The sequence below is a fragment of the Harpia harpyja genome, chromosome 6 (genome assembly GCF_026419915.1).
Source record: "Harpia harpyja isolate bHarHar1 chromosome 6, bHarHar1 primary haplotype, whole genome shotgun sequence".
Taxonomy (NCBI): Eukaryota; Metazoa; Chordata; class Aves; order Accipitriformes; family Accipitridae; genus Harpia; species Harpia harpyja.
Genome location: NC_068945.1, coordinates 24,785,718 through 24,813,155, shown reverse-complemented (window position 1 = coordinate 24,813,155; position 27,438 = coordinate 24,785,718). Strand labels below are relative to the sequence as shown.

The 27,438-nt window shown below is 40.3% G+C and overlaps 1 protein-coding gene across 1 annotated transcript in view; it reads right to left on the bottom strand.

The window, feature by feature from the left end:
- Positions 1-2,486: 2,486 nt before the first annotated feature.
- RFX4 (regulatory factor X4) overlaps positions 2,487-27,438 on the bottom strand; it is a 98,402-nt gene continuing 73,450 nt past the window's right edge. The window contains exons 15-18 of the mRNA XM_052790884.1: positions 27,269-27,430; positions 19,757-19,919; positions 13,916-14,054; positions 2,487-4,043 (exon numbers count right to left, since the gene is read on the bottom strand). Coding sequence (XP_052646844.1) covers positions 3,771-4,043; positions 13,916-14,054; positions 19,757-19,919; positions 27,269-27,430 — 737 coding nt within the window. The 3' untranslated portion in view covers positions 2,487-3,770. The remainder of the gene's footprint in view (positions 4,044-13,915; positions 14,055-19,756; positions 19,920-27,268; positions 27,431-27,438) is intronic.

The window sequence follows — 27,438 nt, the reverse complement described above, 5'->3', positions numbered from 1 at the left end:
TTATGTTAGTTATGCTATAATATATAATTTACAATATATTATATGATATATATATATTACATCTTTTGTTATATGTTTTAGCCCATGAAAAAGATCACACTTTTAATAAAATGTTTATTTGTTGTGAGCAGAAAGGAGAAAGACAGAAAATGAGCAAGAACAAAAGAAAAAGAAGAAAAAAGAAAAAGGAAAAGAAAGCAAAAAGAGAAAAAGAAAAAGAAAAAGGAAAAGAAAGAAAAAAGAAAGAGAAAAAGAAAGAGAAAAAGAAAAAAGGAAAAAGGAAGGGAAAGTGAAAATGAGATTGAATATTTTGGCATGTGGTGTAAAAGCTTCTTTAGAAAGATTTGTGTAGTCACATATATACATAAATATGTGGCTAGGCAAGAAACAGCAGTTTCAGTTACCACGGTCAAGGGAAGGGCTTAATTAACAGGCTTCAGGCTCTGACTCAGGAGGTTTGGCAATTTGTACTAGGATGATTTAAGAGATTCCTGCCCCTAACCAGCCATTCTACCCAGAGGTTATCATCCTCTCATGAGCCACTGCACTTCACAGCCTGGTATATACCCCTGTGACCTGAAAGCTGTGGCGGTTTATATTAATATGGTGGGTTCTGACCTGTGGTGGTGGAGGAGGGGGCCTGCCTTCCCTTGCAGCGCTTCTGATGCAGATGGTGATGGTGACTTCTGTAGAGCTGTGTTCAGTAATCTATATATTGCTCCCCATGACTGTCCAGTTTAAATTTCAAAGCCCTCATCAGGAAGCAGTTCAAAGGTAGTTGGAAGTGCACGTTCAGACTCCTGTGGCATCAGCACAAGTTTCTAAATGAATGAAAAAAAAAAAAAAGACAGACCACGGAGGTTCTTTTGCAAAAGACTTTCAAAGCCCTATGTGACTGACAATGTTCTGTGGCTCTTTGTTATGAGCAGCTTTGTAGTGCTGCTGTTGGTCAAAATTCCCTCTCCCAGGACTTTGCACATGGTGCTGCAGTTCTCCACTCAGAAATTCTTTATTATTTCTGGGGCTGACACCATGTCCAATATCCATCCTCCTTCCTGAACAGTCTCCCTGGGCTCCTCAAGACAGGGTAACTGAGTTGTCCTCGGGCGTGTTGAAGGCTATGGCACATTTGTATACCAAAATAGTCCCATCTTTCTCTCCTCTTTCAGTCAATAGGGATTAGACTTTTTTTGGTTTAGTAAGTTTTTATAAAAAATGTAGGAAGTGTTTCTGGCTTCCTTTGAGTGTTGTTGGGGTTCACCTCCATCCTGATCCTTCTAAAGACCCAGTTTTGAGTTACTGGTCAGTCCTGCCCACAAACATCTCACCGATGCATCTGGTCCGTGGAGGGACCATGGCAGGTTGTGGTCAGCAGTCCATCAGGTAACTAGAGATTGATCAATGTTCCAGCAATAATGAATGAGACAACGGGGTCACAGTAGGCTCCTGTCAGATGCAGTGCAATGCAGGGATTTGGAATTCGCTGGAGAAGAGAAAGTGGATTTTTCTATTCTAGTGACACTGCCTTTCTCATACTAATTTCTCACAGTCTTGATGAGGCAGATATTTCTATGCTTGTTAATAATTAATAGGCCAGAATCAATGCTTTGATTGAAACATCTTCAATAATAAAATGCGAAGTAGGATTTTGGTCTCAAACACATCAAAACTCCAGCTGCTAAAGACTGGCTACTAAAAAAACTTCCTCACATGACTTACTTTCTTCATGTGTAGACAACTTTGCCTGAAGTCGACCTGAATAAGAATAAAATAGATGAGTGAGTTAGCCTAAGCCTGAGCTCCCCTGTCCTTAATAAAAGTGAAAAGTAAAAGCATATTGGGTAATAACACCAGCTGACAGGGGTAAAATTTCAGGAGGTCTGTGACACTAGCCCAGGAAACAAGATTTTCATCAGGTACCTAAATGTGGAGATAGGCTCCTGATGCGTTTCTGAAAATCCCACCAGGACGTTGGCTGAATATTTAAGAGCCTGGACACTTGACAAACCTGGCCTGGAACATCCTTCCTCCCTCAGTCCCTGCACATTTCCAGGCGTTCCTCTAGTTACTTTAGATCCCAAACTCTCACCAGTTTACCCACTAGTTGAATATACAAAGTCTGAGAATTTTGCCACTTTATTTACTTACCTAAGGAAAAATGACTTTTCCATTTCCAGTATTCCAGTGGCAACACATTTGTTACAAGGTACTGTAAAGAAGATAGGACATCTTACCTGCCTCAGTGAATACAATGGCTTGGGTGAGCAATGGCAGTGGGGCTTAAACCAAACTAGAGTCATCTCTCCAGTCACAGCCTTGAGCAGTTTGTGGCTGCAAGCATAGGTGTAGGACTACTTGTTTGCTGTCAGTTATATATGTTCTCAAGTCCTTTGTTAGGTAAAAACATACATGGTCACATTTAAGATTTTTTGAAGGTTTGCAGCTTGTAGAAGTTTCTGTATTTAAGTAAATTTAAATGGCGTCTATTTAATTTCAAGAACTTTATTTGAGTGTGAAAATCCCTCATATATCTTGCACAACTGTACAAATAACACTTATGTCCATTTTAGGCATAAACATGGTTATCATCACACTGGGTGCTATCAAAGATTTTATTTACAAAACAATTACTAAAATGCCTGATGTCATATTTCCATTTATTTATCTTACCCATAGGGTAATAGGTCCACCATAATTGCTTGGTGCATTTTATAATACAGAAGAAAAAGCTATGTTAATAAAATCTAACAAAAACTCACAAATAGCTACAAATCTGACAGAAAATGTCTAAGAAAAATTCTCCCCAAAATACAATACATTCTTCCACACATACACAGTACAGAATAAGTTCAAAGGCACAGCTTTGAATTTTGCTTTTGTAGAAGTATATAGAATTATCACCACGTGAAGGAATTGAGAACAGTTTCATACCTGTCAATAGGTAATTAAACGAATAATCATGTTTGCATTGTCATTTTCTTTACATAATTGCTTCATATCATCATATTTAACATATGTGGCTCTGAATCCAAAATCTTCCCAGTCCCCAAGTCCCTTCTTAACCTTGTCATTACTGACCAGAGAAGTTAGATTTTTCCAGATTGTGCAAACTTAACACAAATACATATATAATAAGAACAATAGTCAACTTAAGGCAGTGTATAATTCAATGCTACATGTCTTCTCTTTTGTAAAGATCAAACTTACTGGATCAACAGAAAGGTGCATCAATACACAAAGTTAGGTGTAAACTGAAACCTACAACACCACTTGTCTTTCAAGGAGCCAGACAGAGTAATTGATATGAACAAGTGATGACTTGGCAGAATGGTTTTTAAGCAATGCATTAAGAGCTTAAAAGAACAGATGACAGAGTTTTGCTAAGGGTGAATTTCCTGTCTTTAACTCAAATTATAAATAGATCCCGTTCCAGCACTTTTTTTTGTAAGACTCGTTAACATTTGTCAATAAGAGAGGGGGGCAAAAATGGCTCACTCAAACTGACATCACACAGGGTTGGCCCACATGCCAGAATTAAAAAAGGCACAGATTGGCCCAAAAAGTGGTCTAGAACAGCACAAAAATCTTTTTCAGCTACAGGAACATTCAGTCATACTGGTCTGCAATCTGCCCACGTTATGAACTACTTTTATCTGTCCAGGATCTTTTCCATTTTCACCTCCCTTGAAGAACGTCCATGAAAAGTCCCACATAACTTGAAGTTTTTATAACTCTTTTAATTACATGGGCTTAGCTGATACCAGTCATTTTCATTTAGCCCAACCTGTGGTGGCTTCCCCATTGATGTAGGCAAAGCCGGGAAAGTGTTGCATGTGCTCATATTCAGAATTTCTGCGCGTAGTCAAGGGGGTGTACATGTCACTAGAATTTCCATATCTTGTGGAGTGCATGGATGGGCTCGTGTAGCAGGAGTTCGCAGCCGGGACCTCCGGCCAGCGAGGAGTCACTGGTGTGGGATGCAGCCTTGGAGTACTGCTCATCAAACAGGGCTCCATTCTTGATGTTGGGCTGTTGAAAGGGTACTACAATAAAAACAAAAATAAATAAAGGAATTATCTACCACGTACTTAATTTTAAAATAAGGGCTGGTGGTATCACAATTCCATGTTTAACAAAACCAAAATCATATGAATTATTAGCAGCCCTCCAACTACTAGGTAACATACTGAAGGTGGAATATCACATAACTAGTGCCTGCAGTGAAACCGGAGTGTCAGGGAAAGTCTTGCAAAGCAGTCACTGCATTTAAATATTGAATTAATTTATCAAAGAGCTAGGTACTGACAGGTATATTGGGGAGCAGAAAAATAAAGTGAATTAATCTAATATCTTTCTCACAGCTTTTACTTGGAAACTTGCAATTCAGTAAAAAACAGAGTATAAAATGTCCCGACTCCAGCTCACTCAACTAAGTTTTGAGGGAGGAGAGCAAAAGGATCTTTATTGCTGGAAAGGTGCCTTCCCTTTTAAATGTTCACAAGCCATCCTGCCAGTTTCTGCAGAAAAATATTATGGTCTGGCCTCAGACCGAGCAGCTAATTGGAGAACTTATGAAAAGAGGCAGGCAGAAGAAGAATCTCTCTATTCCCCAGCTGTTCACAGTGACAGTTGGAAATTAGTAATCAAAGAAGTTCAACAAATGCCTCCCACTAAAGAGAAGATGTGCTGAGGATAGGATAGGCAGGAAAACAGAGAACAGCTTTTGCCCTCTCTAGCCACAGGCTGCCCAGCAACAGAAAGTAAACTGTGCTTATGAGTGTTTGTTTAACATGTATTTTATCTTATTGCCTGTCTTACGGGAGCAGATCATCTGTGTGCTCTGGCTAAGAAATGGCTCTCCCTGTTTTGCCCTCCTATTATCCATTTGCATCGCAGAGATGGTTAGGATCCCTGTTCCCCTTGACTAGCCATGTATCTTCAGAGCTTCTACATTTTACACGTTTATACTTTTTCTACGAAAAGTGTCATAAGTTAGAATTTCATTATCTTGGGTTGTTGATGCTGTGGTATTTCCTTAACTAGAAAGCTGTCACTAAAGTAGGACTATCACCTCTTCTGATGCTTACAAACCTCGCAAGCTGCATGCCAAAACTTTGTATGGCTGAGGACTGTAAAACCCCTTCCCCATATTTTGGAGGTTCATGGAGAGAAGAGCTACCATAGTTGTTCCTAGGAGGGAGATGGCAGTGATTCCCAAAAGGTCTCATTACATTACTCCACTGCCGGATGGGGCTGGGGTTAATCAGTTGCATAAGTGGGTCCCCAAGGCAATTACAGCAATGTCTCCATGAGGAGTTTCTGCTGCCTCCCTTCAGACCACAGCCAGGAAGGCAGCCCTGCCTTGGCAAACATATTCGAACAGTTCACAAGCCTCAGGCAGCTCAAAAGCCACACGCTGGCCACTCCTAATTAGAGAGGAGAAAGAGAAGACTATTTTTGATCAACATGCTGTAGTTAGTGATGTAGCATATTCCACTGTCTCCTGAAGAGACAGGCCAGTTAGCAGATGAGAGGGAAAACATCAAAGCTGTACGATGTGTTATTTAGCATATACTTCTCATTGCCACAGAGACTGGATTTACCTGTGCCATCAGCTGCTGAAACTGGCTGGTAAATGGCAGCATCATACTGGAACATCAACACTTCAACTGGTACTGCTAATACAGCCAGAGAAAGGCTTTTCAGTAGGAAAATTCAGCAGAGCTTAGGCACTGACCACAGAAAGCCTTATATTCCTTTGCAGAAGAATCAAGTTTTCAGACTTGCTGGCTTTCCAGAAGCTTTTGCTGAAGATAAGAGCTGCCAGTGCCCAGCAACAATGAAACTCAAGCTCTGATGTTTTAAATGAGGTGATTTGAGTTTAGGATCATGGTTCTCTCCTTTAACTCATTAATTAAGGACAGGGCACTCTGCCAAAAAACAACCAACCTGCAATTATTCTAAGTAAACATAAGAGGTTCCAGAAAAAGTTGAACAATTTTCATATTTTTAATGTTTGGGAGACTAGCTAATAGATTTAGGATGCTGCTTTCCTGGTCTGCACTGGCAAGACACAACAGTCATTTTCATGCTAGTGCCAGCTGACTGCCTTTGCCTGAACATCTTCATGAACAAAGCTTTTGCCATAATGAATACAGAGGAAACAAGTTGTCTTGTGATTCACTATAGCTTCAGAGTTGAATTCATCTCACCTAAATTTAGTTATCAAAAAGTCAGGCATCTAGTAAAAGTAAGTCATCTGTGCTCTGTCTACAGCCACCAGAAGAATTTACCAAACCTCGAGATGAATATTTAAGACAGAAGGTGAGCAGTCCTCAGAAGATGGCTCTTTTCTTCCTCCTGCTACATGGTGTAATCCATTAGTTAGGTTGGCTCAAGTTAAATAAAAGTCCCTTTTCCACAGTTGTCAAAGCCATAAGTTGTTTTTCCTGGCTGATCTCAAATGTCCCACTAATGACTGTGTACAAAATGCTTTGAGATGGTAGGAGTCAGGACCAGGATGGATCATTGGGAAAAAACCACACCACACAAATAATACATTTTTAACTTTCTGTTTTCTGTATATCACCTGTGGAGCTGCAAGATGTGAGCCAAGCTAGAAACATTCTTCTTTGTCTTCAGTAGTGTTTTACTTGACACCAGTTACCATGGCCTTTGCCTTAACTACCAACTGATCTATACCTGAAGTCACTGTAGATTCTTGTATTAAAGAATACACTTACAACAAGATTAATCTAGACTTTTGCCATAATACACCAATGATTATTTCTTGTCTTCTTCCCAATGCAATAATTGATCTATTCTGCTGTTAACCATAACAGAATCCTTTGCCATCCTGACCCAGTGCAATTTTCCATTGAGGCTGTGAAACTGAGATTGTGACTTATATAACAGGGGAATTACTTGCCGTCATACCCCTTAAAAATGCCAAGAGAAAGCCCCGGCTTCAGCCAGGATAATTTGCTACTTGATAATTTGTAGACTGCAAAACTTTCATCTATAAGCAAGAGGAATGAAACAAACTCTGGGAATATTGTGGTGGGTCTCCTGGCTGTACATGGCATTATGTGGGGAATCCACATAATGCCTTTTAGGTAGTTTGGAACCACAAAACCTGTGCCGTTGGGGGAATGAAACCTTGGCTCCCAGAACGAACTTCAGGATGCACTGAAAAGGAAAGATAATCCTCCTCCTATCTGCAGTCAAGAGGCCATGCTAAGGCTTACTAAGAAGGCAGGGCTAATGGCTGTGCATGAGGAGACAGGATACAGTGTGCTGCTTTTCCTTTTCATCAAGTGCACCCGATGCAGCTGTGTTTATGAATGTGTCATGAATGTAAAAAGAGTAATTGCTTGAAAATAACATGGACTCTAAATATCTAGTATTTTACAATAAATTCTGTTATGACTGAATGCAAGATGGAAAGTTTTGTAATGGTAGGTCAGCTAATCGCAAATGAGTCAGTGACTTCTTTTTCCCTACAGTGAAGAGACTATTGAAAGACAATATTTTTAAAGTACTCATTGGCCCCTGCCTGACTATTAACTCACCCAATGAAGCATCTATTCAGCCTTGTTGGAGTGTCCAAAGCATAGCCATCTGGGCGGATGCCTGCCCATGCTGCCTGAATCACCTTTCACACTCTACATCCGGTTTAATGAAGAGTGCTTAAGCATGCTGAACTCAAAACACTGGGGCCTAGTGATCTTTGCCAGATATAAAAGCGACATTTGTTGGAGGGCTCTTGACAGGAAATTACCATTTTCTGGGTTAACTCACACTGGCTGCTACTGCTGCCATCAGACCTAGACAAGAAGCCCTTTAAGTCTAGGAGACTTTGAGCAGATTATTGTTAAGGCCTTGCCCAAAAATGTAAAATTAATTCAATTTCTTTTAGTATTATTTTAGAAAATACAACGGTAAATATGTCCTCCCATGAAGTGAAGACTGAGTTCCTGCAGTGTGAGGATGGAGAATAATCTCTTTATTCTTGTCCTCAACTCACTGACTGATTATGCATGGAGGTGAAAGGTGTCTCTGTCCAAACAGCAAAATATTTTCCTTATGAATGTGGCTCTGACTTTACATTGCATTAGCTCACAGTTTTGCAGAATGCTTTAAGTTATTGTTGTACGTTAGCCACTATGTTAGGATTTGCAAATAACTCATACCAGAAATTACAGCAATTGTGAAGAACTGGCTATAAATTAACTTCATAAAAATATGCTTAAAATCTCAAAAAATGACATAATCAAAACTATGGATTGATTGCATCTTTATAACTCTTAATTTGATCCTTTCCTCCACAAATTGAAGCTTATTGAATATTAGTCTGTCAAATAGGTTGGGTGAAACTTTCAAGTCAATCTAAGCGCTTTTGGTACTTTTGGGAGTGGCATTTGGAGCCTTATGAAAATGCTATTTGTAATTATTTAAAAAGAAGTTAAGACATCTGTTTCCTGTTGCATTCAATACAAAATTACTTCAATTACATTCTAACAATCTCAAGTCCGTTATGAAGCCATACAGTTAGGAACAATGATTCTTGTTGCATGGGTGAGATTTGGACAGTATTTTTTTTCTTTCTGTCATTACCAGCTGTTTGATGACAGAGTGGTTATTGGGAAGGGCATATTATTCTTACTGCTTATACTGTGTATGTGCTGGGCGGACAAGAACTATTCCCCTTCTTTTTTTTGTGACGTAGATGGGCCAGAACAACTTGAATGGACACTAAAGCTTGAGCTCTGTCTGGAAGAGGATTTCTTTGGCTCCCCCACTGTAACAAAAACCAGTTACTACTTTCTTCCAGTACTGCCCTTAGGTAAATCCTGCTGTAGAGGCATATGAAGGGAAGTGAAGATATGGTTGGGTAGAATTGTGGCATGCAACACTGAACAGAGAAACTAAGTGGTGCTGCAACTCATACGACATTTCCGGGAAGTTATGTGAGACCACCACAGTGCTCAGAGCAGTTTAGGAGAGTCAGAGTACAAACACTGCTTAAAGCTCCTTTAACTATGGCCTCAATATTGTGCCTCTGAAAGGTACAGACCCAACCTACCACTTAACAGCAGATTGTACTACTGCAGTGTTTTGCAGGCTGGTTTGTTCTGTCCAAACCATGGAAGTCAACTATGCTCTTCATAAACCAAATCAGACAACAACAAAACAGCAGCACAAGCATTTGCTGATACAAATGTCCTCCTCCTTGAGGACAGAGCCCCAGTTTGGGAACAGCTGACCCTGGCGATGTTCCTGACTGCAACAGGAGATAGCTTAAAAGCAGCAAAAAAATGCTTGTCTTTAAGGTGGGAACTGCATCTCAAGGAACAAAAAGGGAAACACTGCTATGCCACTTCAGTGGCTCTCTGCTAAAGTACCTCCATCTGAGATACACCATTTGGAGGTGATTACTCCATCTTAGAAAAGCAAAGGAAGAAAAGGTAAAATAAGGCTGTATGCAGTGCAGGATCTAGGAGTGCTTCCCAAATCTAAGTGGGTGACCTGGCAGCTTCTTGACTGAATCCCTCCTACCTACTCTGAGATCAGGTTTGTGCAGAAAGGCTGGAGGGGAGCTGCAGCTCCTGCAGGTTACCTGCTCAGCACAATTGAGAGAACTGGACATCTGTGTGCCCACCAGACTACGACTGCCCTGCAGTGCACCTGCAGTCCTTAGATAACTCCTGTGTGCAGAGCATCCGTCACAGGAGAAACTAAACAGATGATAACTCTTAAGTCTGGAAAAGAGATGACAGGAAGGAAGTGGGAGGAATGACACAAATCTATGCCTCAAATGGCAAGAGTAGATAAATAGGGAGTGAATATTCCCCATTCCTCATCATCCAAAAAACATAGGGCACCCAATGCAATTATGCGATAGCAGGCTTAAAATTAACAAGAGAATATATGTTTCATACAACCCATCCTTAAGAAGTCTATATGTACAAAAAAGCTCAAAGAACAAAAAAGCTCAAAGACAGGGTAATGGACAGCGGTTTGCTACAAAATGCAAAAGTCCAGGTACTGCTTCTTACTGAGGATATCCCTAGGTCAGCTCTTGCCAAACACAGCATGGCTATGCTGGTGAAAGGACCACTCTCTACCTAACCTATTTCTAAGACTTTTCTTCCACGTGTTTGTTTCTGGCCATTGCTGGAGGCAGAACCTGGATAAATGGACCTGCAACATGATTCACTACAGCCATGCATTAGAGTACTTACACAGACATTGTATGTTTGCCATTTTTTTTACTGCATATACAGTGTTGCACATTCATATGATGTGCACCTTTATATGTTACCAGATATATTACAATATGAAAATATATACTGCTGCAGATTTCTCTAATTACTCTTCCTACTAAAAGTGTTATCCTTGTGATTTACAAAGAAAAATTACTGCAGCATGAATTACTTTGTGTTTAAGGAAGAGGTGGAATGATGGGAATTGAAATATTTATGGATAGCCTGAAAGAGGATCAAGACCTGTCCAACCAGGGTGAAACTTGCAGACAAAAGCTGTGATCAAAAGCCAGTCAAGTGTACATTGTGGAGGTGGATTAGGTGGTGATATTGTGAAGGGGTTACCTTTGAGGGGGGTACCTCTCTGCTAAACTTGACATAGGTTGATGGGAATGCTCAGAGGCTTTGAGGCAGAGTTGTCTGTTTTCTACCCTGGCATCTGGTACCTGAAACTGCAGAGGCAGAGAACTGGCGAAATATAAAGTCAGTATAGATGTGTTTATGTACACACATTACACAGTCCCCTTCTGATTGATGCTGGAGTAGCATCATAGGATTGTATACACTTCTGCGCTACAGCTCAAAGAATTAGGTAGTAACAAATCAATCTGCAGATCATTTTTCTTTTTGTGTGTGCCAGGCTCCTGGCCAGTAAGCCAAGTCAAGAAATGAGCAATCAGGCCTGGAGTTACAGGGAAGCAACCGTTCTGAGAACTATTCACAGATGCTGATGAAAGAAAAAAAAAATTCGGATTAAGACCAAGGTTTGAACAGACTGTGCCTGTCAACAAAAAGACTCTTAGCCATCAGTGGGAATTAAGTCAGCCTATACTGCCAGAAGGAGCCAGTTTTAGGCTTATGCTGCATCTGCAGATATTACTTCAGCAGAACATTTACTCCTCTATAAAGTTTTTTACAAGCCTCCTCCTCCATTTTTTTGCCTTCTTGTCCATCTGAGAGTCACTGATCTTTCTGAAACTATGAGCTACTTATCAAAATTTCTATTTAGCCTGAAGTCGCAAGACACCACATTCCTCTGTGGGCCAAGGTAAGCTCCAAGACTGTCTCAGAGATGGGAGATAACAATAACCTCAAGGGCTCTCACCAGTCTGTTATGGGATGGGGTGTGAATGAGCATGCAGCTGTGACACATGGTGCTTCAGCAGTATCAGCCTTAGCAACTACCGCTGTCTCATTTCCTCTAACACTGGGGGATTCAGGTGAGATATGCTTGGCTTAAGACCCCCACCTGCACTTTTCAAGAGCTGGGCATAGTACAATATCTACAGCTGTGTGACTTCTTCCCCAGCACAGCCCCACTGTAAGGATTCCAATGACAAAACCACAGCAGACATCCTAAAATTAATACAATGCAACCATCATTGTATTGTCAGGTTGGGATCAACATGTTACATGTTGGCAAATACAATTTAAAGGGTCACTCATTCCCTTCCCCTTTCCCAGCTGTTCAGTTCCCCACTTCCACAAAATAAAAGTTATTCCCTCCATCCCCTTTGCTCCAGTTCCACTTTTTTTGTTGATGGTCTGTAAATCATATCTGTGAAATGATCCATCTTAAAGTTCTGCTAAACAAACAAACAAACAAAAAATCAAGCAGAACTCTCTGTTTTTCTTTAGGTGCATTGCTCTTGGATGGAAAATAGCCACAAAATAACAGACCTGATAAAACCTGGACTATGTTGCTCTCTTCCACATGAAGAGGTTGGACATGGTGTTCTTTGAGACCAAAAAAGTAATTTATAGGTGCAGCCTAAAACCCACCTCTTTTACATGTTGCCTGTTTCGGCTCAGACCCCTGCCTGGGACAAGGACTCTCTCTGATTCCATGTTTGTAGAGGAGAACTTACCCCACGCACAGGTTTTTTCTTAGGAGTTAATCCCAAGACATGATCCTGAAGAGCATGATAGAATATTAGCTAAAGTTGAGCCGGAGTTCTATATTTGGACTGAATGTAGATTATAACAAAGAGCTTTTTTGAAGAGTTACGGTCAGTGCCTCCTCTTCTCGACTGATTGTATTACCACAGCCATACACATTGCATCTCCTCTGGTTTCAGTATAGTGGCAGCTGTTTATATATTCATTGCAAATTTGGCTTCCTGTATTTTGATTTTGCAATGTCATGAGTCCTACTGCAATTCCTTGCACCATGTTCCTCTTAGAAAGTCCACTAGAAAAAAGAGTAGTTCCCTAACATCTTATTAGGCTTTGCAGGCAACAGTACATTATGAACTTTTGTTGGTTAAAAGTAGCTAAGAAAGGATTTATCATCAGGGCAGGCATTTTACAGAAGCTCACTTAGCTTTGAAAAGAATGTCAGCAAATTCCATATTAAAATGGTTCAAGACTTTTAGATTATTTTTGAAAGCATGGTTTCAGTTTGTAGCTTCTTTCAATACAGAATGAGCACATTGATAGGGTTTTGTCAGCTGCATCCTGCTGTGAGATTCCATCTCAGTTTACAAGAAGCATGAGAAAGAACATGCTAAATACAAGTTGAAATCATTTTGCTCTGAAGTGTGATCATTAAAGTGCAGCTGTTTGTCATGTGTGTTCAGGACAGTTCAAGGGCTAGCAAGAGAGGAAGAAATGATCTAACATCTGCACTTGTAGAGACAGCCTGCTACAGTATAAAAAAATATTTGCATGATTTTAATGTTTGTTACTATTTCCATAAAACATGTTAACCAGGACATGAGTAAACGACAAATGTATTGATCTGGCTTTGCTTCATTTATTTCTTGCTTAACTTAGGCCGTCTATGTCAGTGTGACAAAGACAGTTGTCAGAAGGTAGAAAGAAACTCCTTGTGCAGGTAATAGCATTTCTAAACAGTAAAAGCCTAATTCTCCATTTCACATACAGTTTCATGACCTTACAGACCATTTCAGAACCAGCACTCATGGGTTTTCTACAGTAAAGGATAAGAGAGAGTAAAGAAAATTGGTGAGCCAATTTTAAGTCAGCCCTCCTACAGTGGCACGACTTTTGAACTGTAGTCAAATATCATCTTCCCACTTAATCTGTGCCGATTTCTACTGCCTCAGTTTTGTGAACTGAAATAGTCCTGAAATAGTTACTGACATAATTTCTCAGCATTACAATAGGAGACTATGGCATACAGATTAAACAGAACCTCTTTGCAATGGCATCCTGAAGCTCTTCAAACTGTATTCAGAATTCACTTTTTTTGCAAATTCCTAAACATATGTATTCTCAAAAGCAGACGCCCCAGAAGAATTCACTGTAGCCTCTGCATCTTCTTTCAACAGCATGAAAACACTTATTTCTTGTTAGGAATCTGTTCCTGTTCCCAACACATAAGAGACATACAACTAATTATATTCATTTTTGTTTCAGTTACTCCTTAACACAGAAACACTTTCTATGATCCAGACTGCTGGATTTTAGAGTTTAGTACAATCTAAAGCTACTTCTGATAAAAGAATCTCCACCAGAATGAAAAGATATCTAGGTAATATTAGAAAAGAAAAAAATTAGGGACCATCAATGACTACACTGATGACAGCTTATTGATTCAGACAGCTAATATGCTGATAAGAAATCTACAAGCACAACTTTACTTAAAATGCTATAGGAAGCATTGTCAAGTAATAAATCCAACTTACCTGCGAAGAGCTTCTGTGGTAAGCTGAGTAGTGAAGTGGTCCAGAAATAGCAGTATCATGTGGTAAGGATGGATACTGACTCTGCATTGGATGGGGATGCTGGTTGCTATAGCTACCATAGTTGTAACTTCCTGTGTATCTAAAATCCAATTAAAAACACTACTTAGTATGCATAATAACTGTATTGCCACTAATAATTCTATAACTTTTGAGACATACAGTTGCACTTTTTTGCATAGGAGAATGATATTTTAAATAACCTTTAAAAAAAGGTATTTCCCATCTCATCTGGGAAGCAGATGCCACTTAGTGAAATGATGTGTTCAGCACAACAACAGAGAGACTCAGCATGTTTCTCTGACTAGTTTTAAATTGCAGACTCATTTGTGCACTTTCCAAGGAGAAAGTGTCTTTCCCTTTTATTTTATTGCCATGTTCCTAGTAAATTGCTATACAGGCTGTGGAAGTATGCTAAGATTTGACTTAAACTACACTGTGGAGTTCAGGTATCTCCTTGCACTGGGGTCAAATGTTCCTTTTATTAGGAGAGAGAAATATGTATTAATTTGCATCTGAAACATACAACATAAAGCTTTAGCACAGCTGACTCAAGAATAGAGTGGGATTTGAGGTTGGAGAACCTCCCTACTTTCTTTTTTTATCCCACCCCCTTGCCTAGGGACAGCCAGGGGTAAAGAAGGGAGCAGTTTCCTTAGTATAAGAAACTGCAGGATGAGTGTTTGTTGGCCACCATTATCTGGGCCATTCACTAGTAGAAGATGCATGCCACTTTTTGCAACCTCCCCATCTTTGCGTAGCCATGTGAACATTTGATGCTAATTCAGCACAGAAGTTTAAAGGCTCTTAAAATATATGCTATTGAAATGAAACACAAACCATGACAAATAAAACAAACAGGATAACCAATTCATTGTGAGAAAGGGAAGACAGTTATTTGTACAGACTTTTTCTGGAAAGTTCAATGTCATTTTTACACTGGGTAGAGTTTAAACTTCTACTATTCTTTTGATTTTATGATGATATTCTAGAGACACCATGTCATGCCTTACACCAGCCAAACCAGCAGCTTCAAAATGAGAGCAGAGATCCCGCTCCAAAAACATTTTCAGGACATAAGGCCCTATGTCCATCTTCATTGTTCAACACTGAGTTCTCATTCTTACATTCACTTGTGCTCAGCTGTAAATACGAGTGGTTTCCATAATCTACCTCAGACAAGCTGGTGTTCACAATAGATAGTATCTCTGTGGAGAGTAAGGGAGAGAGGAATGGCTGTGTCATGGAGCTGTTTCACACTGTGGTAGGCAGACATCTTGTGTTTTAATTCCTTCAACACAATAGACTGGTAAGCAAGATCTGCATAAGCCTGGCATGTTGACGCGGAAGTCACGGACACTGCACACAATCAATGTGATCAAGCAGATGCCACTTTATTGCCCTAATAGCTCAGTTTATATACTCATTTTGGTTCCCGATCACGCATAAGCTGATTAAAGATTGGTTAGCATGTGCTGTCCACGCGCCTAAAGCAATAGTTTGATTGGATAAGACTTTCTGATCACGCGAATGATTCCCCCCGCCTGTACCCTGTTCTGTGTCCTCCTTTCCGTCACGTAGGCCCAACTTTGTCCTGCTTTTTTGTGCTTGCTCCATCAAAATTGTAACAACAATTATCCTTAACAAAGCGTCCTTGAGGCCAGCTGCTTGCAAAGCATCCTTGAGGCCTGCTGCCTACAAAGCGTCTTTGAGGCCTGTTGCCTGCAAAGCGTCCTTGGTTCACAAGTTAATCAGGTCCATCGTGCCTGGATTGTTCACTATGTGTCCATTACTTTCCAAGTATCCCACACCTGGCATTTCACGGTGCAGCCTTCTCTGCTTGAAGAAGATGCTGGCCTATCTAGTCCCTCCTGTAGTCCTGGGTGCCCTTGGACTCCCAAACAAAGCCAAGTCCTGTAAGGTGGTGTTTGCACTTCATGCTTTCTCTAGTCATTAAGGATGCTATGTCCTAGTCTGGAAGCTATTGATCCTGTCTCCTTCATTCAGACACTCATCACTTTTGGCTAAAATATTTAATTCACTTGAGCATGGAGTTATAAAGTTTCTTATCCTAATCTTCATTGTGTACTTTTGGTCCAGGAAGCTTCCTCTGTCTCTCTTCAACTTCAGGAGAGAGAGCACTGAGGACATGAGAAGGAGATGGCCATGCTCTTTCGAGGCTAATATTTTCCTGCCTATCTGAAAGTGCTTGGCTGAGGAACCCTACATCTCTCTAAGAAGAAAGCGTACCTGAAAAATCCAATAAAAATGTCTTCTGCCAAGTACCATATCTTACATTGACTGCTGAACCACATCTATAGTCATTGAGTAGTGGGGACAATACATAGATGGCATGTCTTTGGGGAGGTCCAGCTGGGAACTGGCAGTTACGCTGGAGTGTAGCAGCTACGATTCAGAAAGAATGGTCAGTTGATAGTACAGACAATAATGCAAAGTCCTGCATCTGCAACGTCATAACTCCTGCAGCGGTACAGGTTGGAGCCACTTGGAGAGAAAGCAGCTTTGCTGAAAATTGCTTGCAAGTTCTGGTGGACAAAAAGCTGAACATGAGCCACCAGCATGCCCTTGCAATGAAGATGACCAGCAACATACTGGGCTGTATTAGCAGGAGTATGGACAGCAGGCCTACAGAACTGATTATTCTTCTCTATTTGGCACTTGGAAGACCACACCTGGAGTACTATGTCCTGTTTTTGGCTCTCTACTATAAAAATGACATTGACATACCTGAGCGAGTCTAGTGGAGGGCCATTAAGACAGAGAGGGGACTGAAGTGCATGGCTTACAGAAGAGAACTGAGTTTGTCCAGCCTTAAGAGGAGAGGCAAAGGGATGATCTACAACTATCTAACAGGAGGGTGTAGACCAGGTAGAGCTGAATTCTTCTCAGAGGTGCACAGTAACAGAGTGAGGGGCAACGACACAAGTTGGAACAAGGGAAATTCCAAGTATATATAAGGATATTTTCTTCTATTAATACCACAGATCTTCCTGAGACCCCACACGTGGAGAGTACCATTGTGGATTTAGAAGAATATTTACTGGAGTGAGCTAGAGTAGATTATGGACCTTGTGCTCTTCTCCAGTTTCACAAATCTGTGCTAGTGTTGCTTGCTATAAGGCTTGTTTTAATAATGGGGAACAGATCATGTAGCCCTTTCTTCATTTCTGGTAACATGCATTTGGCCTTAATCAATTTTTATTTTAGAGGGAGCAGTTTTTACTATTTAACTTACATTTTATTTTCTATAACTGGCCAGAAGCACAAATAAAGTATTTGTACAAATCAATCCAACAGTCTATATTTCAGTCTATAACAGTCTATATCCAATTCTCTCTTGGGAACTACTAGGGCTTTACATTGTTCCAAGGCTTCAGTTCTTAAATGTCTTTACATTGTGGAACATTGTGGTATAAAGCGCTCTGATCTTTTAGGTATTCTCTTTCTATCTCAAGATGGTTTGGAGCCTTTATATTTCACAGAGGATCATCTTTAGTGTGCAAGATTGGTAGGAACCCCAGCAGAGCTGCTGTTAGGAAACTTTCAGGTATGCTGGGTGGCTAAGAGTCTGCATTTGGTGGGAAATGCAGCAGGGGAATGGCTCGTGGCCTGCATACTGCTTATACTCTCTGCCAGGCCCTCTGCATGGGAGTGAGGGTCAGTCTCTGCAGCTACAGCCGCTGCTCACTCCCTTTGTTGCTTCTTCAGAAACCTGGAAATCTTAGTGCAGACTTTGATCTTCTCTCTTTCTTTTTTTCCAGGGCAGCCATCTGTTTGAATCTTGCATACAAGGTCTCTTATTTTTTCTTTTCCTCTCTGAAGATATGGTTCTTTAATGCTTTTAAACAAGCTCTGTCTTTAATCTGTGACTGCAACTTCCATAAAAACTACGTAATGCGTCTTGCGCTTCAAAACATCATGGGTGAGGTCAGTAGATTTCCCTGCAGACATTTCTTCAGGAATATGTCTCCATAGCCTGTCACATTAGACTCCAATCATATAAAAACTGAAATACCAATATATTGATTTTGCTGTAGAGCCAAAATAAGTACAAATTGTAATGAATCAAAACAATTTTAACAGTACTATATAGAGGGCAAATGAGATCAGGAAATCTTTGTGACAGAAGCCATATAAATGCAGATTAACAGAGGCCCTAACCCTATAAGCTTACAAAGTCAATTCCAGACAAGAAGGCAGGTGTCACTGAAATGTTTAGAAGCGTCACCAAAATGTTTCTATCCATGTGTCACACACAAAACCAAATGGCAAAAGAAGTCAGATTATAGAATTCTTTATTGCTTTTCAGAAAAGTTGATTCACCTAGATTAAAAAGTTTCCTCAAATCACCTACCAGAGGCAAGAGGTTCCTTTAGGAACAATGAATTTTCACATATATACAAATATAGATATTATATATACGCTGCCTTACTATGGTCTGTTCCAATTCTTGCATCCTGTTAGCTCCTGAACCTCCCTGCTGCCCTATTTGTGCCTCCACCAAGCAATCATACTGCTGCATAGGAGAGATGTTCCATATCTCCATATTCAGGTTTTACCAGTAAGGGCTTAGCAGTGACATTCAAACAGAAGTCCAAACCTAACCACATCCAAGAGGGAAGGAGATGCAGGGTTCAAATTAATCTACTGTAACCCTTCCAAACAGTATACAGTCTTCCACACTCAGAAAGCACTTCTGCAAGGTTAGTGAGTATGCAGGGAGACTGAGGAAATCAGTAAAGTCTTTTGAACCTCTTGCATGTCAGCATCTGAGTATTCGCTAATCTTGCTATGTGCCTGGCCCTTCTCCATCGATTATTTTGTGATTGTTTTTTTCTAGTTATGGATATCTATGAGTTATACACTCACTCAAATGAGGATGGCACAGAAGAACAACACTGAGGTTGGAAGGGACCTATGGAGATTGTCTAGTCTAACCTCCCTGCTCAAAGCAGGGTCTGCTAGAGCATGCTGCCCAGGATCGTGTCCAGATGGGGTTTGTGTATCAGCAAGGATGGAGACTCCGTAGCCCTTCTGGGCAACCTATTCCAGTATTTGATCACACTTACAGTAAAACAAGTTTTTTGTTTATGTTTAAACAGATTTTCTTGTATTTGTATTTGTGCCCATTGCCTCTTGTCCTGTCACTAAACACCACTGAGAAGAATCTGGCTCCATCTTCTTTACATCCTCCACCAGGTATTTACACACATTGATAAGACCCTCCCTAAGCCTTCTCTCCCTGGTGATAAACAATCCTAGTGCTCTCAGCCCCTCTTTGTATGATAGATGCTCCAGTCCTGTAATCATCTAAGTGGCCCTTTTCTGGACTTACTCCAGTATGCCTGTGTCTGTCTTGTACTGGGGAGCACAGAACTGGATCCAGTGCTCCAGATGTGGTGCTGAGCAGAGGAGAAGGATCACCCCTCCTGAGACATGGTATAGTAGGGTCGTTCTTTGGGCACATCTAGCCTTTGGGATAGAACATGGCACAGGAAAACAGGGATCAGAGGAGAAATCTACTTTTATAAAATATTCTCCAAGCCTACTGTGTTTTTAAATAGAGTTAAATGAGATTATAAAACTGAGACATAAAATAATCATACAACAATAACAACAGCCAAAGAATAATGATACCAGCATCTTTGCAATACAGACTTACTACGTCAAGAAACAGATTTCACTGCATTTCCAAAAAAACCCCTAAGCATAAGTTAATACAAAACCCATAAAAAACCCCCAAGACACTGAGAAGTGACTTACCCATGTTCTTCTCTGTGGGGATAAACAGGTATCCTGTGTGTGACAGATGATGATGGTACATGTGGACTTCTCATGCAGGGCAGCTGTTGGGAATTTTCAGCAGGTGACCCAGCAGCTGTTGTCACAGTGTAGGTGAGCGACCATGTATAGGATTGCATAGCTCCTGCAGACAAACAAGCAGTAAAGGAATACAGCTAACATGGGCTGTCATTCATAAAGGTGTTATGCTTTGAGATGGTTACAGGAAAGCAACCTAATAGGCACTGATAATGGAAACAGCATCAACCAAAGTGAACAAAACAGTTATGTCTGAGGCATAAATAAAAATACAAATAGGTCAGCAGGAGTGTGCAAAGATCCAGAGGTAAGAGAGGTATCTGGAATAGCTCAGACCGTGAACTTTCAGTGTGGTATTGTAATTTGAGGCTATCATTTTTTCAGAAAAACTAGGATAGGACTTAGAAATGGAGCAAGACCAGTGCTAATATTTCTCAGGCATGATGTGCTAAACCCTGAGGTCTCTCTCACATGGAGTGGGCTGCTGGCCTCTTTAGCTCTGAGGCTGATCAGGCCTGGACTGAGGCAGGAAGTATGATCAGAACAATGAAGGATTAGAAAAAGATGGATGTTTGTTCCACGAATAAATTTCTTGAATCCTTTTGTAGTTTGTATCTCTTCCACCCAACTAGGTACCAGCCTTTGTAGTGGCAATACAGTGGTAGATCTCCAAATTATAACAACTACATAGACAGAAATAGCCTAGCCGTTTTCTTCCTGCAAATAATGTTTCTTTCTTCTTTCAAGGCGGCAGGGACTGGACTTAATTTGTTTTTTCATGTAGAGCATTTGTGGGAAGAGCAAAGCAAAGAAGTGGGTTTTCCATTTTGCTTGGAAGGTGCTGAGTTTTTTAATCATCCTGATCCCTTCCAGGCAGGAACTCCAGATTCATGAGCCAGCTGCTGAGAAACCTTTGTCCTTTGCACACACCCCTTTCACTCAGGAGGCTGACAGATCCATTGTTCCAGTATAACATAGCTCTTGCTGGAGGTCATGACCATACTGGCTGAGATTACCCTGCAAATGAGGACCAGAACACTGAATTTAACCCAATGCGAACACTAGTTTGGGGGGCTCTGGGCACTCTTGACTCTTTTTCAGTAGCTAAAAGGAATTGCAGGAGGTGACTCATTTTTTTCAGTGTGGATTCTAGGACTTCCTGCAGTATGAAAGGGCCTAATTCAAAGAGGGAAGTGATTGTATTACCAGGTCTGTGTCCACTCCATGGCTCTGGGGAGTGAAAAGCCTGTCGTCTCAGATGTGCGTAATTTTCTTCAGGTGTGTGTGTGATTTTATTTGGCAAAATGAGACAAATAATTTTTTGAAATGGGAAATGCTTAATTCTGGGTGTGAACCAAGGCATTCTGAGCTTCAGGAGGTAACTCCAGCTTGAAACACTCCAGCGGGGTGTCATTTGGTGCTTTAACGGTAAAGACAACCTTGGATGTGTTACGACCAAGGATATTTGCGCTAGGCCTGTTTTCATATGCCTGCATTTTCTGTCACCAACTCTTGAATTTTCAGTCTTTCGTGTCCTCCCATTAAAGAGGACCATCGAGATCCCCGAGGGCAAAGAGGAGGCACATACATTTGAGCTAGCACATCAGTGCTGCTGTGGCTATGAGCAGTCATGGTTCCTTGAGTTGAGGAAAAGTGTTTAAGGAATCCTACCTTCACTAGAAAATACAGTTTATGTGGAAGGGGCCAAAACTATTCATGCGGTCACCAAAGAGCTTCATGTGAAAACAAGAGAAAAACTGTTTTGAAAATATCAACAACTTGTCTGCAGAGTATTATGGTGAAACGTTTCAATTTCAAAAGGTCAACATAGTTTCCTAGTGTTATTTTTCAAAACAGGCCTAAATTCAAAAGGCAAAAACAAAGGGAAAAGAAGGACAACAGAGATGGTGAAAAAACCCAGATAGTTATTTTTAGGTAACATTACTGGTTTTTTTTCCACTTTTTCGCTTTTTAAATTCACCATAAAACAAAAGTTTTACTTTGACCTGATTTTTATTTTTTCTAAGAAAAAAATCCACCATTTGTCCTGGTTTCAGCTGGGATAGAGTTAATTTTCTTTCTAGTAGGTGGTATAGTGTTATGTTTTGGGTTCAGTAGGAGAAGAATGTTGATAACACACTGATGTTTTCAGTTGTTGCTAAGTAGTGTTTAGACTAAGTCAAGGATTTTTCAGCTTCTCATGCCCAGCCAGCAAGAAGGCTGGAGGGGCACAAGGAGTTGGGAGGGGACACAGCCAGGACAGCTGACCCAAACTGGCCAAAGGGATATTCCATACCATGTGATGTCATGCCCAGTATATAAACTGGGGGGGAGTTGGCTTGGGGGGCAGATTGCTGCTTGGGAACTAACTGGGCATTGGTCGGCGAGTGGTGAACAATTGCATTGTGCATCACTTGTTTTGTATATTTTGATTCTTTTATTATTATTATTATTATTATTGTCATTGTCTTTTTATTATTGTTATTATTATTATTTTCTCCCTTTCTGTTCTATTAAACTGTTCTTATCTCAACCCACAAGTTTTACTTTTTTTCCCGATTCCCTCTCATCCCACCAGGTGGGAGTGAGTGAGTGGCTGCGTGATGCTTCGTTGCTGGCTGGGGCTAAACCACAACACCATTGAGCCAAAAATCGCATGACCTTCTTAGTTCTAACAAGAAGCAATAACAACAGGGTCAAAAGATCCTTTGCATTTTACCAAATATGGTTAATTTGACTGGCCCCAGCCATTGTGACAGCCTCCTTTTCTTTTTTTGAAAAATAGTAGGGATCTTATCTCAGTCTGATGAAAATGAGTCAGTCCAGGACAGCAAGTTGTTTCATGTGCTCCCTGCGGGAAGTCAGACTCCTTGGATGAGAAGATTTGGCCACTCCTGGCATTCAAGTCTAACTGGCAGCTACCTCAGTTCAATTTTAAAATAAATGTTTAGGGTGTAACATGCTTTGTGCCTGTCCAGACAACACAGAAACAAATACAGAGACTAGGTCTTGCAGTGGAAGAGTTGTGAATATCTTTGTTTAATTTTCCTAACCAAGAATTGTCCCCAGTACTACGGGAGAGTACTTCACACAGCTGCTCTAGGAAATACTCTCTTTCTTTTGGAGGTTATGATTTAGAAACAAATGTATGTTGGGTTTTACTCTGGATTTCCAGAGTGACAGAAAGCTGTTCAAATTATTTTTTTCAGGATGTTCTTGGGAATCTACAGTTGCCTCACTTCTCTTTGCCTCTGTGGAAGGGATGCCATTATTTTCAGTGACCTAGTCACAAAGACAGAGAGGAAGGATAGAAGACGACAACAGATTTGCAGATGTTTGTATGTATACATTGGGTCAGCTAGGATACTGCCAACATTGTGGTGGGTGGAAAAAGAGGAATGAGGTGGGTCTGAAAGTTTTTCCTAGTTAGCTTTTTAATACCCGCCTATGTCCCAGCCCTATATGATTAATTTCCTCAGCTGGCTGCAGAATTAACTCCAGGAGACGAAGTCTCTTTTAGATACGACTGAACCCAACTGAACTGCTTTCTGAAATAAGCAAAAACAATAGTGATTGAGCAACATTGTGCTCTGCTTTGTGTTCTGAACATGCAGGGTTTGATTAAAATAGGGAAGTTAATTTATTATCACTCCTTTTTCTTTTCTCTTTTAACAAAAAATTTGATTTTGAGGATACTAACCAAGAGGCCATCTGACCTGTAGGAGAGCCAAGTATAAATGGAACTATCAGTCCAACAACAGCCCTGTTGTCGTTGGTGCCATCATGTACACCAGTGCAGAAAGAAACAAAAGTTGCTTCACGATGCTGCATTTTGTATTTACTTTATGCTGAAGTAAATGACTGCCCAGGTACAAGCAAGACACTCGCAGCACTGTGTATCATGTCTGCTAGTAAGCAGTACTGTCAACCTCAAGCAATCAGAAATCTGGAGTCAGACCCCCATTCTGCACCCACACAACGAAGAGATTATCTTAACTTTCAGCTTTAGAAAAAATACAAGCCCTTCCATTTGGAAGGGGAGAATTGCCTTTTGAAATTGGAAACTTTGACTTTTATACTCTGTAGCTATGAGAATTAAACTCTGTTGAACAAGAGCTGATGTTCTCACATATTCATGTGAGTCCAGGAGCTGAAGCTTTAAGAAAAAAACAGAGATTTGTTGTCCTCACACGCACAAATATAAGAGGTGGTAGCTCTGTGCAAGTATCTCCTGTGCCAGATTCCCAGAACATTAATACCTAGCCCAGACTTGGAAGACCAGTGACCTTCAATGACCCTTGCTGACCTGAGGAATTGTGTCACACACACATTTCTTGAAACTAAACAGTAAACTGCATAGATTAGTTTACTAACATATTTGGAACTATTTACAATTCAAAGTTCACTTCAGGTTGTCTAAAAACCATTGCATTGGCAAATGAGTAATCACAGCTTTAAGAGGGGCTTTAAGAGAGAATAGCATAGTCAGCCATATAGCTATCACTTTTATTACAATATTGTTGCAGTTTGAACAATCATTAATCTGGCCTTTGTGATTTAGAAAGGATAGAGGCTAATTATCCTTTTAAATGTCTAGTAACTTAACAAAAAGTTTTAAATAAAATGTTAGCTGAGCCATGCCAGATGTTCTACCACAGAATGCTATATGCAGAATTTACCTTTCTTTTGCTCGGTATCATGTTTAATCAGTTTAATTTGCTGGTTTTGTGCTGACCACTGACTCAAGGCAAAAAGGTTAAAATGCAAGTTTAATAGTTAACTTTTATTGCTAATGCCACAAGCAGGAAAGAGTTAATGATGCCTTAAACTGGGGAACTGAGAGCTAGTAGTAACCAATGGAACTAGCTCTCAAGATTTGCAAAGCATTTGCAGAGTTTTACATTTACCTCATAAAAGACACATAAGAGAATCAATAGAGTGTACTTTAAATATATCTCTCCAGAACAGAGGTTCCTGTTCCAAAATATTCTATATATTAATGCCACAAATCTGTATATGGAATAGTTTGATTATATGTAATACATCTTCAGCACTCCTATTTTAAAGTATAGCAATTTCCTATAGCTGAAACATGGTTGTTATTTTATATTACTTCATGTCAATGAACCCTGCATTCCATGGTGTAATGGCTAGCAAACTAAAAAGGTGATCAGTTCATCTGCATGATGAACATGGGAAATGGAGGTATTACTAATTGCCCAAATTAAGACCAGGAAATAGCGACATATTTAATCTTAACAAGACCACTACTTGCATTGACAAATTTGGCTTGTGCTAGGCAAAAATGATTTTCACGCTTGCAAAAGTGAGACTGCACCAGACTGTAAGAATAAAATCCAATTCAACAAACCAAAAGTTTTTAAAACAACCTAAAAAGGAAAAGCTGGAAAGAACAGAGAGCTTAAATAATCAGAAATAGCTTTCTTTCCTAAGAAGTTCTGCTATGGGAACAACTACGTCAAGTTCTACTGCCTGTACTGTAGGAGCAGGTCCTTCAACCATTGTTCCCAAGTGATCCTGCTTCTGGCTTGACACTTCAAACTAGCTGACCTTGGCCTTACCAGGACATAAAAAATTAGAGAGTGAGAGAATAAAACAGACTATAATAAGATAATAAACAACATGAAAACAAGAAGGAATTGCGTTTGTAATGTTTGTGTGAGTCTGTTCCCTTGCATTACTGGTGGGATTCAGGAGGGATATGTAAGATCCGTGCAATTCCCAGGCCTGCCCAGATCTGTGCCTAAGTCAAGTACCTAAGTCAAGTAAGCTGAAGGTGGAAGCCCACATAGCTGACAAATAGGCTATTATATAAACATGGAATAAGCTTTGGGTTAGTAGTTATGATAGTCACATAGAGTTACAGTCTCTGCAGCCTAAACACAAGTCCATCAAAGCTCCATTCCTGTCAATGCCACTGGACAGCACACAGTTCCCTGCTTTTCAGTCTTTTACTTCTGGGTACAGTTCTGCACCATACTAAGTTCTGGTTATAACATCACAACGATCCCACTGGGCCACAAGGTCTACAGAGCAAGTTACCCACAAAATCAGCGATTCCAGACCCAAACATATACACCACCTCCAGTGTTGTCTGATCCAAAGCAGAGTGCTTACCTGCCATGTCTAGGAATCATGTGTCACTTTTCTAACTGTTCTGGGGGTAATACCATTCTATTTCCCTCTTAAATATGGTATAGTCTCCAACAGTGAGAAAACCTTATGTTTCGATGTAGGGACAAATGTTCTTAAATCTCTTTCCACCACAACTATGCACTGTGCTTCCCTGTGGCGCCTTTGAAAACATCAAAAACCTTTGTCAGAAAGATTTATTAGTCCTTTAGCCACTGCCAAATTCTCCAGTGTGGTAAATCATCACTTTCTGACATTCTTTCATGAAGATTTTGTAACTTTTCTAGTATGTCACAAAAGTGATAGTTTCCACATTCTGATTATACACCCATTTCACTGAGGAGCAGCAAAGCTGGAATTTCACTGCCTGGAATGCCTTCTGAAATTCATTCACATTTCTGCCTTTTTTTTTCCCCATAAGTTAAGAAAACACTGTCTTTTGATCATACAGACAATCCTGCCCACATCCAAAAGGTAATGAGTGAGTTTTATGTTAGAACACAGAGGATGGTTACCCATTTATACAGAACAAACAAGAAGCCAGTTTTGTGCTTAGTGTTTTCTGACAATCCTGCCCACAAGTTGAATACGTTTAAGCACAATTTTTTTCATCTGTGGGCCCACCAGTATACAACAACCTCATGAGTTGCCATAATAGAGTATGCAACTGAAAATAGGCTTCAGACATGTAATTCCTAGTCTCTAACATTAAAAGATGAAAGTTACCAATGAAGTGTAAAACATTCCCAAGAGAAACTTGTGCAGCTATTTAAACATATTTGGGTCTCAATATATTGAAAGATACCACCACTAGTGGTTCAGTATTTTGAAAACCTCACTAAACCTTAAAATATCTGGCACATTTCCTTGAACTATATAAAATTTTTCATAGAGACTGATTGCTCTTAAAGTCATTGAAGATGCTCAAATGTGCTATTCATAAATAATTCTTTTGAGGCATTGCTAGAAATATGAAAAATTGGATTGATTTTTAAAAGCATTTAGAAATAAAGTGACAGGTCTGCTCTTCTGAAGGCCTCAGCTACTGAACAGATACTGGTATGCTGAGGTCTGGGATCTCCTGTTAGGCCTTTGGACTCCAAATGTCAGATCTTTATCCTGTTAGATTGCACATCATGTTTGGATACAGTGTGAAGGCATAACTGATACTTTAAACAGATTTCTGTTTGGGAAGGCTTCTCAGCTCTTGAAAGACAGCATGTGGTGTTCTCAGGCTCAATTTCAGGTGACTAAGTGCAAAAGTCATCTTCAAGCAGATCCAGCTGCTATAAGCCTACTTACCTGTTGTAGCTGCTATGACACCATACTCTGGGGACTGATTGCTGACAGGAGAGGGGGCAGAGGGCACTTCCACTGAGGTGGCAGATTTAGCTGGGGAGAACGGCACTGGGGAGGGAGTTGGAGGAGCTGGTTCACTCAGAATAATTTCTTCTCGTAGTTCTGCTGCAGGA